The sequence below is a fragment of the Phacochoerus africanus genome, chromosome 2 (assembly GCF_016906955.1).
Source record: "Phacochoerus africanus isolate WHEZ1 chromosome 2, ROS_Pafr_v1, whole genome shotgun sequence".
Lineage (NCBI taxonomy): Eukaryota > Metazoa > Chordata > Mammalia > Artiodactyla > Suidae > Phacochoerus > Phacochoerus africanus.
In genome coordinates this window covers 224,402,099-224,414,707 of record NC_062545.1, presented here as the reverse complement: position 1 = coordinate 224,414,707, position 12,609 = coordinate 224,402,099, and the positions used below count along the sequence as shown (strand labels likewise).

Here is a 12,609-nt window from a genome sequence, read left to right as displayed (position 1 = left end):
TTTCTACAATAAATATGTATTACTTTCACAGCCAGGAAAAAAAAAAAAAAGTATGCCTGTAGGAATTAGGGGCTTTAACTTAATCACAGTTGATAAAGTATCTTGAGTTTGTATTTTAAACTGTCAACTTTACTAATTAAATTGCCACACTTTGAAAAGCTGGTAGTAGATGAAAAGTCCACCCATTCATTCAATTATTCACCAAGTAATGACTGAGTACCTACAATGTGCCAGGAAATGTGCTAGGTTTTAGGAATATATATAAGAACCAAACACAATCCCTACTTTTTAGGAACTTGGAGTCAAGTGTGGGAAATAGAACAGCAGCTCATTATGGCAGAGAATGGTGAGTGCTCTGAAAGAAGCATCATTTGAGCTAAGATGGGAAGGAAGAACCAGGTGGAGGATGGAGATTATTACAGGTAAAGAGACAAGAAAATGTATGGATATGCAGGCAGCTTGGACTGTGAGGGGTAACTGGAGGGAGCTCAGAGCTGCTATAGCCTAGAGGATAAGGTACAGATGAAATGGAGTGTGAGAGACATCACAGGGGAGAGAAAAAGAGGCCACATCACAAAGAAGCTCAGAAGTGAATTTAAGGATTTTTGTGTACTAGAGAATCCACTGAGACTGTTTTTTTAAAGTATGGAAGAGTTTTCATAGGGAATTGGCAAGAGGGTATGTGTGTGTGTGTGTATACAGCAGCAACCCAGGCTGCTGCAATGACAACGCCAGATCCTTAACACACTGAGCCACAAGAGAATTCCTAAAGAGGAGATTTATATTTTAAAGTGATCTCTCCGGCTGCAATGGAGAGAGAATGAATTGGATGGGGATATGACTGGAGGTAAAAAACCAATGTGAAAAGTTCCCGTCGTGGCTCAGGGATTAACGAATCCAACTAAGAACGATGAGGTTGCAGGTTTGATCCCTGGCCTTGCTCAGGGGGTTAAGGATCTGGTGTTGCTGTGAACTGTGGTGGGGGTCGCAGATGTGGCTCAGATGTGGCGTTGCTGTGGCTCTGGCGTAGGCCAGTGGTTACAGCTCTGATTAGACCCCTCGCCTGGGAACCTCCATGTGCCACGGGAGCAGCCCTAGAAAAGACAAAAAGACAAAAACAACAACAAAAAACTCCAATATGAGAGCTACAACTTTATGCACACACACACACACAAAGCAAACACATCCAAAACCAGAATCATAAAAAACACAGTAGTTGAATTAGGAGAGTGAGGCATTATGACAGAAGGGCTAAGAGTGAGAATAGGTGTCACTGAGGGACTACACGTGGGTAGTAAGCAAAAGAAAATCAAAGATTGATGTCAGCACCTCTGGTCTGGGTAACTGAGTATGTTGGGGTGGCTTTCAGTGAGGCATGAAGGCAGGTTCTTGAGCAACCTGGGGGAGATCCAGAAATTCATCCCAATATTTGTGGACAACTGATTTTAAACAAGGGAGCCAAGATAATTCAATGGGGGAAAGAATAGGCTGTTCAACAAATAGTGCTGGGACATTTGGATACCCAGATGCAAAAGAATGAAGTGGGACCCTACCTCATACCATATACTACAGATTAAATCAATATTTGTAAATCATATATGTGATAGCAAAAACTTCCGTCGAGAATATGTATAATGAGCTCTTACAACTCAGTAATTCAAAGCAAATAACCCAACTAAAACTGGACAAAGGATTTGAATAGACATTTCTTGAAGGAAGATAAAGATGGTAAAAAAAAAAAAAAAGCACTTAACAAGATCTCCAAAATCATTTGTCATTAAATAAATGCATATCAAATACACACTAAGGTACCACTTTATACTCACTAGGATGTCTAAATTAAGAAAGACAGACAGCAACATACACTTCTGAGGATTTGGATACATTGGATCCCTCATATATTGCTGGTAGGATTGCAAAACTGTGTAGCTGCTTTGGAAAAGAATCCAGCAGTTCCTCAAAATGTTAAATAGAGTTACCATCTAGCAATTCCAATCCTAGGTATACACCCAAGAGAAATCAAAACATGTCCACAAAAACCTTGTGTGTGAATGTTCACAGCAGCACTGTTCACAGTAGCCAAAAAATGTAAACAAATATCCAAAAAATGTAACCCAAATATCCATCAATTTAATTAGCAAATAGATAAACAAAATGTGTTATATCCATACAATGACATATTATTCAGCAATAGAAAAGAATAAGGTACAACAAGATGGCTAAAACATCAAGAGAAAAAAAGTCAAACACAAAAGACCACATACCATATGATTCTATTTACGTGAAATATCCAGGATAGGCAAATCCACAGACAGAAAATAAGTGAGTAGTTGCCAGGGAGAGGAGGGAATAGAGAATGACTGCTAATGAGTATAGTGTTTCTTTTTGAGATAATCTAAGTGTTCTAAAATTAGACAGTGGGAGATCCTGTCGAGGTGCAGCTGAAACGAATCTGACTAGGAACCACGAGATTGCAGGTTTGATCCCAGGCCTCACTTAGTGGGTTAAGGATCTTGTGTTTCTGTGAGCTGTGGTGTAGGTCACAAATGCGGCTTGGATTCCGTGTGGCTGTGGCACAGGCCAGCAGTTGTAGCTCCAATTGGACCCCTAGCCTGGGAACCTCCATAGGCCATGGGTGCAGCCCTAAAGAGCAAATAAATAAATAAAAAATAAAAAATAAAAATAAATAAAATTAGGTAGTAGTGACAGTTGTATAACTTGGTGAATATACTAAGAATCACAGAATTTCACTTTAGAAAGGGTGAATTTCATGGTATGTGAATCACATCTGAATGAAGATGTTATTAAAATCAGACTGAAATATTAAAGTGGGATAAAGTCAATAGATTTGGCTACTTGAGAAGTGAAAGACTTGTCACATTAAAAACACGATAAACTATACAAACTGAAAGATTTACAAAACACGCCATATTTCCTGGAATTGAGGATGCCATTGATTGTACCATTAAATTCTATACTACTGAGAAAGCAAAAACTCCCAAGGGGGGGAAATTTCATGGAGGAACCTCACTAAAGCTGGAATCCCAAGGGCTACACCTTCATAAACTGATCAGGGTTCACAAGGAAGCTCATATTTCTCAACCATAGCAAAAGGCTAAGGGAGGTAGAAAATCTTCTTTGAAAATTTAAACCACAAGTTGGTATTCACATAGGATTACAGGCTGAATAAATACTATCTTATGGTCAATCTTTTTTTATTTTTTTATTTTTTTTAAAATTTTTATTTATTTATTTTTTGTCTTTTGTCTTTTTTGTTGTTGTTGTTGTTGCTATTTCTTGGGCCGCTCCCGAGGCATATGGAGGTTCCCAGGCTAGGGGTTGAATCGGAGCTGTAGCCACCGGCCTATGCCAGAGCCACAGCAACTCGGGATCCGAGCCGCGTCTGCAACCTACACCACAGCTCACGGCAACGCCGGATCCTTAACCCACTGAGCAAGGGCAGGGACCGAACCCGCAACCTCATGGTTCCTAGTCGGATTCGTTAACCACTGCACCATGATGGGAACTCCTCTTATGGTCAATCTTAAGCAAAAAAAAAAAAAGACCTTAATCAGAAAATTTAATTTATACTGGTCTCAATTTGAGACCAATTTAAGATATACCACTGAGATAATCAAATATAAAACAAAAGGTTTTCTTAGAATAAAATAAAGTTAAAAAGGAAATGATTTCCTAATATGTGGAGTTCATATAAATCATTTGGAAAAATAATAAACACCTAATATACACAAGCAAAGAGCCCAAAGCTCAAATCTCAGATGAATTACAAATGGCTAATAAACATGATTAACGGTTGAACTTCACCGGTACTTAAGAAATGCAAAATACTAAGTAAAGTAAGAAAGAGAAAGACGAATACCATATGATGTCACTTATATCAGGAATCTAATATATGGCACAAATGAACCTTTCCACAGAAAAGAAAATTATGGACTTGGAGAACAGACTTGTGGTTGCCAAGGGGGAGGGGGAGGGATGCACTGGGAACTTGGGGTTTAATAGATGCAAACTACTGCATTTGGAATGGATAAGCAATGAGATCCTGCTGTATAGCACTGGGAACTATATTTAGTCACTTTTGACAAAGCGTGATGGAGGATAATGTGAGAAAAAGAATGTATATACATATGTGTGACTACGTCACCTTGCTGTACAGTAGAAAACTGACAGAACACTGTAAACCAGCTGTAATGGAAAAAATAAAAACCATTTTTAAAAAAAGAAATGCAAAATAAAACAACCAGATAACATTTTTTACTTGGAGTAACATAATTTAAAAAGAGTAATTCTGACTAAGGGCTAAAATAATACAGACTCTTGCTGAAGTCTAGAGTGGCATAATGTTTCTGTGCAGTTATGTGCATCTTAACTCCCCAGTACTTCTTCTTGAAATCTATCCTAAATAGTCAATCATAAGCTTGGGCACAACATTTATCTGAAATGATGTTCATAAAAATACTATTTTTTTTAGAAGGAGATCAAGGAGAAAAAATTTAAGTGCCCAATAATGAAGGAATAGTTAAATACATTATAGCATATTTATATAACTTTAACATTGTATTGTAAGTAGTATCTTTTATGCCATACAATGATATGGGAAACTATTCATATAATAAATGAAAAATAGAGGACATATACATAAACTCACACATGATTATGCTACCATTTTTATATAAATATACAAAGGACAGGAATAAAGATGGGTAGAAAGTATACCAAAATATTAGTAGTGGAGGACCTGCATAGACATTTTTCCAAAGAAGACACAGAGACAGCAAATAGGAACGGCCACTATCAAAAAGACAACACAATAACAAGGGTTGGAGAGGATGTGAAAAAAAGGGAACGGTTGGTGGGAATGAGAATTGGCACAGCTACTGTGGAAAACAGTAGGGAAGTTTCTCAAAAAATTAAAACTAGAACTACCATATGATTTAGCAATCCCACTATTGGGTATGTATCTGAAGGGACTGAAATGAAATCACTGTCTCGAAGAGATATTTCCACTCCCATGTTCACTGAGGCATTATTCAATAATGCCGAGACATGGCATCCAACGTGTCTACTGATGGATGAATGAATAAAGAGAATGTGAGACAGATATATATATATATAGATATAGATATATAGATATAGATAAATAGATATAGATATAATCAACATGTATATAATATATGTGAACATTATTCACCCACTAAAAATGAGGAAATCTTGTCATTTGTGACAAGAGAGATGGACCACCATGACGGCACTATGCTAAGTGAAATAAACCAAGCAGAGAGATACAAATACTGTGATCTCACTTACATGTGCTAAAAATGTTGAATTCATAGAAACAGAGTAGGAAAATGGTTACTGGAAGCTGATGGGGGGTGAAATAGGGAGATATTGGTCAAAGGGTATCAACTTCCAGTTAAAAGATGAAAGAGTTCTGGGAATCTAATATACAGCATGGTGATACATGAATCCCTATGTTCACAGCAGCACTGTTTACAATAGCCAAGACATGGAAGCAACTTAAATGTCCATCAATAGAGGAATGGATAAAGAAGAAGTGGTACATATATACAATAGAATATAACTCAGCCATAAAAAATAAAACAATGCCATTTGAAGGAACACGGATAGACCTAGAGATTATCAGACTACGTGAAGAAATCAGACAGAGAAAGACACATCATATGATATCGCTTATATGTGGATTCTAAAAGCATGATACAGATGAACTCATTTACAAAACAGAAATAGAAATCAGACTCTGAAAACAAACCTATGGTTACCAAAGGGGAAGGGTGGAGGGAGGGAAGGACTGGGAACCTGGGATGGCATATGCACAGTATGGTATATGGAATGGATGGTCAATGGGGACCTGCTGTATAGCACAGGGAAACCTACTCAATACTCTGTGATAACCTATAAAGAAATTGATATGTATATATCTATAACAGAGTCACTTTGCTGTACAGCAGAAATTAACACAACATTGTAAATCAACTATACTTCAATAAAATTAAAAAAAGAATAACTATTGTTAACTTTGGGCTCAATTTGTTCTTTTTTTTTTTTTAGTTCCTTATGGTTTAAAGTTAAGGTATTGATTTGAAATCTTTTTTAATGTAGGCATTTATAGTCATACATTTCCCTCTGAGCACCGAATCTGCAACAGCCTTTAAGTTTTTGGAATGTGTATTTTCATTTCTATTCATCTCTAAGTTTTTTCTAATTTCTCTGTACTGACTTCTTTGATCCATTGGTAGTTTGAGAGTATATTACATTTTCATATATTTGTGAATTTTTCAGTTTTCATTCTTTATTGATTCATTCCATTGTGATTGGAAAAGGTACTTGTATGATTTCAATAGTCTATCCTGAAGAATATTCTATGAGAATAACTACTGTTAACATTTTTATATATTCCATTAGAATTATTTAGGTACATAAACCAATAACTATATATATATATGAATAAATCTAAAAGGGCTAAATATACCTTTAATACTTTTTTTTTTTTTTGCTTTTTAGGGCCTCACTTGTGGCATATGGAGGTTCCCAGGCTAGGGATTAAATCAGAGGTGTACCTGCTGGGCTATACCAGAGTCACAGCAATGCGGGATCTGAGCTATGTCTGAAACCTACACCTCAACTCATGGCAACACCAGATCCTTAACCCACTGAGTGAGGCCAGGGATTGAACCTGTGTCGTCATGGATGCTAGTCAGGTTTGCTAACCACTGAGCCACGATGGCAACTCCTAATACATCATTTTTTATTTGTTGTGTATTACCTCATTATTTAATTGTATTATAATATACTTAACCAGTACATTATAGGGTTGGACATTTAGGCAGTTTATAATTTTTCCCAGCACAAAATTGGACTCTAATGATTATGGCACCATTAATAAATACCTGACTAGGATACTTAACCATAATCACTAAGTGATTAATGCTTTGGGGAGATAAATAGTCCAAACTCTTCCAATAAAAATCTTGCAAAGATGCACAGAGTGAAGTCAGCCAGAAAATGCTAACAGTTAAAAAAAAAAGTCATAAAAATCTTACCTTGAATTTTCTTGAAAACTCTGGAATTCATAAACTTTAGAAATCTGTCTGCATAAAAGCTTGGTCTATGAACCGAAACAGTGTCCTGAAAAGACAAATCAGGTATCACAGGTTTACCTTTCAGGCAATTTGTTCCAAGCTAGAAGAAAGCTCTATGCAATTGACTCTCTATTGGCCAATGTTGTTAACGAGAAGGTGTGGATGTCGGGAGCCAGGAAAGAGCGATGCCCTGTGTGCTCTGTGCCCTAAAGCAGGGCTCAGGGAGGGGGCACAAGGCTCAATCTGAGTAAAGATTCCAGGTACTCATGGCAAAAGAGAACATTAAGAGGGGCAGGGAAGAGATAGCAAAAGACTCTGCTTTATAAAACAAACAGCTGATCCCTGTTCCACTGTGTGCCATGGGAAGCTTTTAAAATCCCCCCCCCCCTTTTTTTTTTTTTTAACATACAGGCAAACAGTGCCTCAAGTGTCCTCTAGAATGAAGACATATTACTTTCAATCAGGAACAAAAAAATGGAGACACAGGAGCTCCCTGGTGGCTCAGTAGGTTAAAGATGCAGCGTTGTCACTGCTGTGGCTCTGGTTATAGCTGTGGCGTAGGTTCGACCCCTGGCCCAAGAATGTCCACATGCTGAGGGCACAGCCAAAAGAAAAAAAAAATTGGGGACTTAAACAAGCAAATGAAAGAGTGAGATCAAAGGCAAAAAAACAAACTTTGCTGATTTCACTTCCCAATAATAAGGAAGAATAGAGCTGAGGTGAATTGACTCATGCTTGGTGGGAGTCTTTAGGACTGAATGGGCATTTTATTACAAATCCTGGAAGGGGAATGGATGAAGAAGAAAATTTTATACATTTATTCTGTAGTTGTATATATACTATCCAAGATCAACATCCTTGGAAATAGTAAATTTGCTTATTTAGTGCTCCATTTTGATTCCAGATTTATGGATTCCGACAGTGAAACTTCTAAAAAACTTATGTTTAGATCCTATAAAGTGCCTATAGTGGGTTTGGAAGAAAAAACACACATTAGACCAGAATCCGGAGACCTGGTTCTAGTGCTAGCTCTGATTTTAAAAAGCTGTGTGATCCTAGGTAAAGACAGAATCTCAATGCCTCAGTTTTTTCATCTGTGAAATTGAGTGTTACAGGAGGCACAAGGTAATTCTATAATCAGCATGTTATGAAGGGCATAATATGGAGGAACCGTTTGGGGGCGAGTTATAATGAATGGTCCTCCAGACTATCAGTGGTGCTGTAGATGTGGTGGATAATTTCCCACTGGTCTGACATGCACTCTCCCCCATATTCTGGCAGCTCCTGTCAGAAATGGACACAAATTGGCAACAAGTACGGTTATTTAGAATTATGGGAGTTTCTGTCATGGCTCAGCAGAAACGAATCTGACTAGCATTCATGAGGATGCAGGTTCAATTCCTGGCCTCGCTCAGTGGGTCAAGGATCCAGGGTTGCCGTGACCTGTGGTGTAGGTCGCAGATGCAGCTCAGATCTGGCTTTGCTATGGCTGTGGTGTAGGCCAGCAGCTACAGCTCTGATTCTACCCCTAGCCTGGGAACCTCCAAATGCCTCAGGGGCAGCCCTAGGAAAAGAAAAAAAAAAAAAAAAAGAAAAGAAAAGAAAAGAAAAGTAGGACGGAAGATGATTAAGACTCAGCCTTTGCCTTCCAAGAGAAGTGAGACTGTGGGTCTTTTTTGATATGAAGAAGCATTGTTTAAAGAGGCACACTTGTAAACACATAGTCTTAATGACTGCTTACAATTACACAAATATGTAATCAACACAGAGGCTTTCTTAAAAAAGACACCCCAAGAGTTCCCATCATGGCTCAGTGGTAATGAACCCAACTAGTATCCATGAGGCCACGGCTTTGATCCCTGGCCTTGCTCAGTGGGTTAAGGACTGGCATTGGCTGTGCTGTAGGTCACAGACAAGGCTTGGATCTGGCGTTGCTGTAGCTGTGGTGTAGGCCAGCAGCTGTAGCTCCAATTTTACTCCTAGCCTGGGAACCACCACATGCCTTGGGTGTAGCCCTAAAAAGATAAAAAGAAGAAAGAAAGAAAAGAAAAGAAAGACACCCCCAAACAGATGGTACGGCCAATAAGACAAAGATAGAGCTCCTTAGAAGAATCTGACCAACAGAGGACTAGGCCTTTTGTTTTTGCTTTGCTTTGCTTTTTTTTTTTTTTGTCTTTGACTTTCGTCTTTTTAGGGCCACACCTGTGGCATATGGAGGTTCCCAGGCTAGGGGTCTAACTGGAGCTGTTACCGCCAGCCTACAGCACAGCCACAGCAATGCAGGATCTAAGCCAAGTCTGCAATCTACACCATAGCTCACGGCAACACCAGATCCTTAACCCACTGAACGAGGCCAGGGATCCAACCTGAAACCTCATGGCCCCCCATAGGATTTGTTTCCACTGCACCACAACAGGAATTCCTATTTTTTCTTTTAATAGACTTTATTTTTTAGAGCAGTTTTAGGTTCACAGCAAAACTGAGCAGAAATTGCAGAGCCATCCCACATACCTCCTGCCTCCACACAGGCACAGCTTTCCCCAGTATCAACATGCTGCACTGGAGCAGTATACTTCTTACAATCAATGAACCTACACTGACATATTGTTATCACCCAAAGTCCACAGTTTACATTAGGGCTCACTGTTGGTGTGTACATTCTATGGGTTTAGATAAATATATAACATGTAGCCACCATTACAGAATCATACAGAGTAATTTCCCTGCTGCCCAAGCCTCTGGGGTGTTCTTATCTCCCCCTCTCCTACCTGGGACTAGGCCATTTGGATCAAAAATCTCATCTGGCAACAGGGAATTGAAATTGTCTCAGAAAACAGAAGGAGAATGAAATAGCAGGTGTTAACACTCTCCCTTTCACATCATAGCGCTGCTACTTTTCTCAGCTAGAAGGGAAGAAAAATTAACCCACCATCTTGGCCTTTCCAAAGAAAGAATCTTTGATTTGAATACTAAGCCTAAGTTGGATTCTCAGAAACCAGCCTGTGAACCTGTTGTTTAAAAGTGGATTCTGACAAAGGTCACTGCTTAGCCTGTGGACAAAACGCAGATCTTTCATGCTGAAAGGTCATTACCAGTCTTCCAAAGAATTGAGAAAGTGGATGTGCTTTTCTAAGAAAGGAGAAGAATAGCAACAATAATTCATCTGTTTTCAAAGGAAGGTGTCTGCTAACATTTAAAAAAAATGTGTGAGCAATTCTTTGATCAATACATTCTTTGGAAGTGTCACTTCAAGTTATTAACTGAGGGGGGCTGAGGCCATAAATGTTCTGTCAGCAGCAGGAAGTTTAACTCTATTTTTTTTTTTTTGTCTTTTTAGCTATTTCTTGGGCCGCTCCTGCGGCATATGGAGGTTCCCAGGCTAGGGGTCGAATCGGAGCTGTAGCCACCGGCCTACACCAGAGCCACAGCAACGCCGGATCGTTAACCCACTGAGCAAGGGCAGGGACCGAACCCGCAACCTCATAGTTCCTAGTCGGATTCGTTAACCACTGCGCCACGACGGGGACTCCAGGAAGTTTAATTCTAACATCTAGATAGGAAGTTGTATGTGTGTGCAAAGAGTGAGTGAGACAGAAAGAGAGGCTGTTCTTTTTTTTTTTTTTTTCTTAGGGCCGTACCTGCAGCATATGGAGTTTTCCAGGCTAGGAGTCTAATTGGAGCTGTTGCTGCCGGCTTATGCCATTGCCATAGCAACACCAGATCCGAGCCATGTCTGCGACCTACACCATAGTTCATGGCAACACCGGATCCTTAACCTGGGATTGAACCCTAGACCTCATGGTTCCTAGTCGGATTTGTTTCCACTGTGCCATGAATGGGAACTCCAAGATTGCTCTTTTTATTTTTTTCATTTAGATACAGATTTTATCATACCTCAAGTCTTACGTATACATGAAAAGAAATATGGAAGAGAAATAAAATGGCTAAAATGTCTTCCTAAAACGTCTTCATATTTAGTGTCTAATTCACTGAATCACTTTTAGACTCATAGAGGTTGCACTTTTGTTTTCTTCGGTCAAGCCAATTCTGGGTCCAAAAGCCATTTTCCTATTAGGCATCCTTTGTCATGTATAAACCCAATAGGACTTACAAGTTTTTCCTTCCTATGTCCTTATTATGTGTTAGACTTTGAGTTTAATACTAAAGCATGTTATTTGATTGAACCCTCACATCAGTCTATGAGGCAAGGTCTCGGTACTATTACTAGGCTCCTGCTACAAATGGGAAACCAGGCTCAGAGAGGTCAAATGAGCGATGTGTCTGGGTCAAGTGGTCAGTAAAGTGGTCTGAACAAAGGGTTTAAGCCCAGGGTTGCTAACCATCAAAGTCAGGTTTGAACCCATCTAAAGCCTGGTCTTGGGAGGATTTCAGTTCAACCATCCTACTGGTCTTCCCAATGCCCATGAAAGTTTCTTCCTTTTTTGGAGTTCCTGTTGTGGCGCAGTGGAAATGAATCCAACTAGGAACCATGAAGTTGCGGGTGTGACCCCTGGCCTTGCTCAGTGGGTTAAGGATCTGGCATTGCTGCGAGCTGTGGTGTAGATCTCAGATGAGGCTTGGATCTGGCATTGCCGTGGCTCTGGTGTAGGCTGGTGGCTACGGCTCCGATTAGACCCCTAGCCTGGGAACCTCCATATGCCTTGGGTGTGGTCCTAAAAAAAAAAGAAAGTTCCTTCCTTTTTCTCATCACCTTATAATTGGGCCCTTCAGATTGCACATAAAAACAAGACATCCTTTTGTTTTCCTGGCCTCTACCAGGCTGGATGGTCTCTATTTGAAGAACTACTTACATTTCTGTTGTCTTTGTTCTTAGATCTGAACTAAACTGCTAGCCTAAGATTCTGAGTTCATAAAGATCTTTGTTTTCTCTCCTCTTTAAGTGATACGGCTTTTTAGACACACTTTAAAGTCTCTGATAAATCAGAAAAATATCCAGTTTAATAAGGAGCATGATAAATCACTTACCCCATCATAAACAAGAGCTTTCCAGGAATGTTCCAACTTTTTCATTAACCTAAACGGAAACAGACAGAAAAAGAAAAATAAGAATTTAAAATCACTCCCATTTGGGGAATTTTCAGACTGTTTTATTGATTTATTTTGAAATTTATAAAAGGCTATCTCCCCAGCTTTCTTACCTATATGACTGCAGAATGTCAATAATGCCCATGAATAAAAGTAGTTTTTCTCCCTTATGACTTTTAGCTGGAATGCCTCCCATTCTGTGGATAGGGCAAAAGAGAAAACATTCTATATGAATAGGAAGTTAAAAATCATTTCTAATAAATAGACTACAAATTCAAATGAGCAAACTTTATGAATTCTTGAATATCTCTCCCTTCATCATTTTTTGGGCTTTAGCTAAAGTCTTCCTGGGAATACAGGATATTTTTTCCCATGGAGAAGAATAATAGTATAGCTATCAATTCTGAAGAGTTGGATGGGAAAAACCCAATTTAAAAATTCT

The 12,609-nt window shown here is 39.0% G+C and overlaps 1 protein-coding gene across 2 annotated transcripts in view; it reads right to left on the bottom strand.

The window, feature by feature from the left end:
- PIP5K1B (phosphatidylinositol-4-phosphate 5-kinase type 1 beta) overlaps nt 1–12,609 on the bottom strand; it is a 350,208-nt gene that overhangs the window by 94,646 nt on the left and 242,953 nt on the right. For both annotated transcript variants that reach the window (XM_047767738.1, XM_047767739.1), the window contains exons 9-11: nt 12,281–12,364; nt 12,108–12,156; nt 7,083–7,167 (exon numbers count right to left, since the gene is read on the bottom strand). In XM_047767738.1, coding sequence (XP_047623694.1) covers nt 7,083–7,167; nt 12,108–12,156; nt 12,281–12,364 — 218 coding nt within the window. The remainder of the gene's footprint in view (nt 1–7,082; nt 7,168–12,107; nt 12,157–12,280; nt 12,365–12,609) is intronic.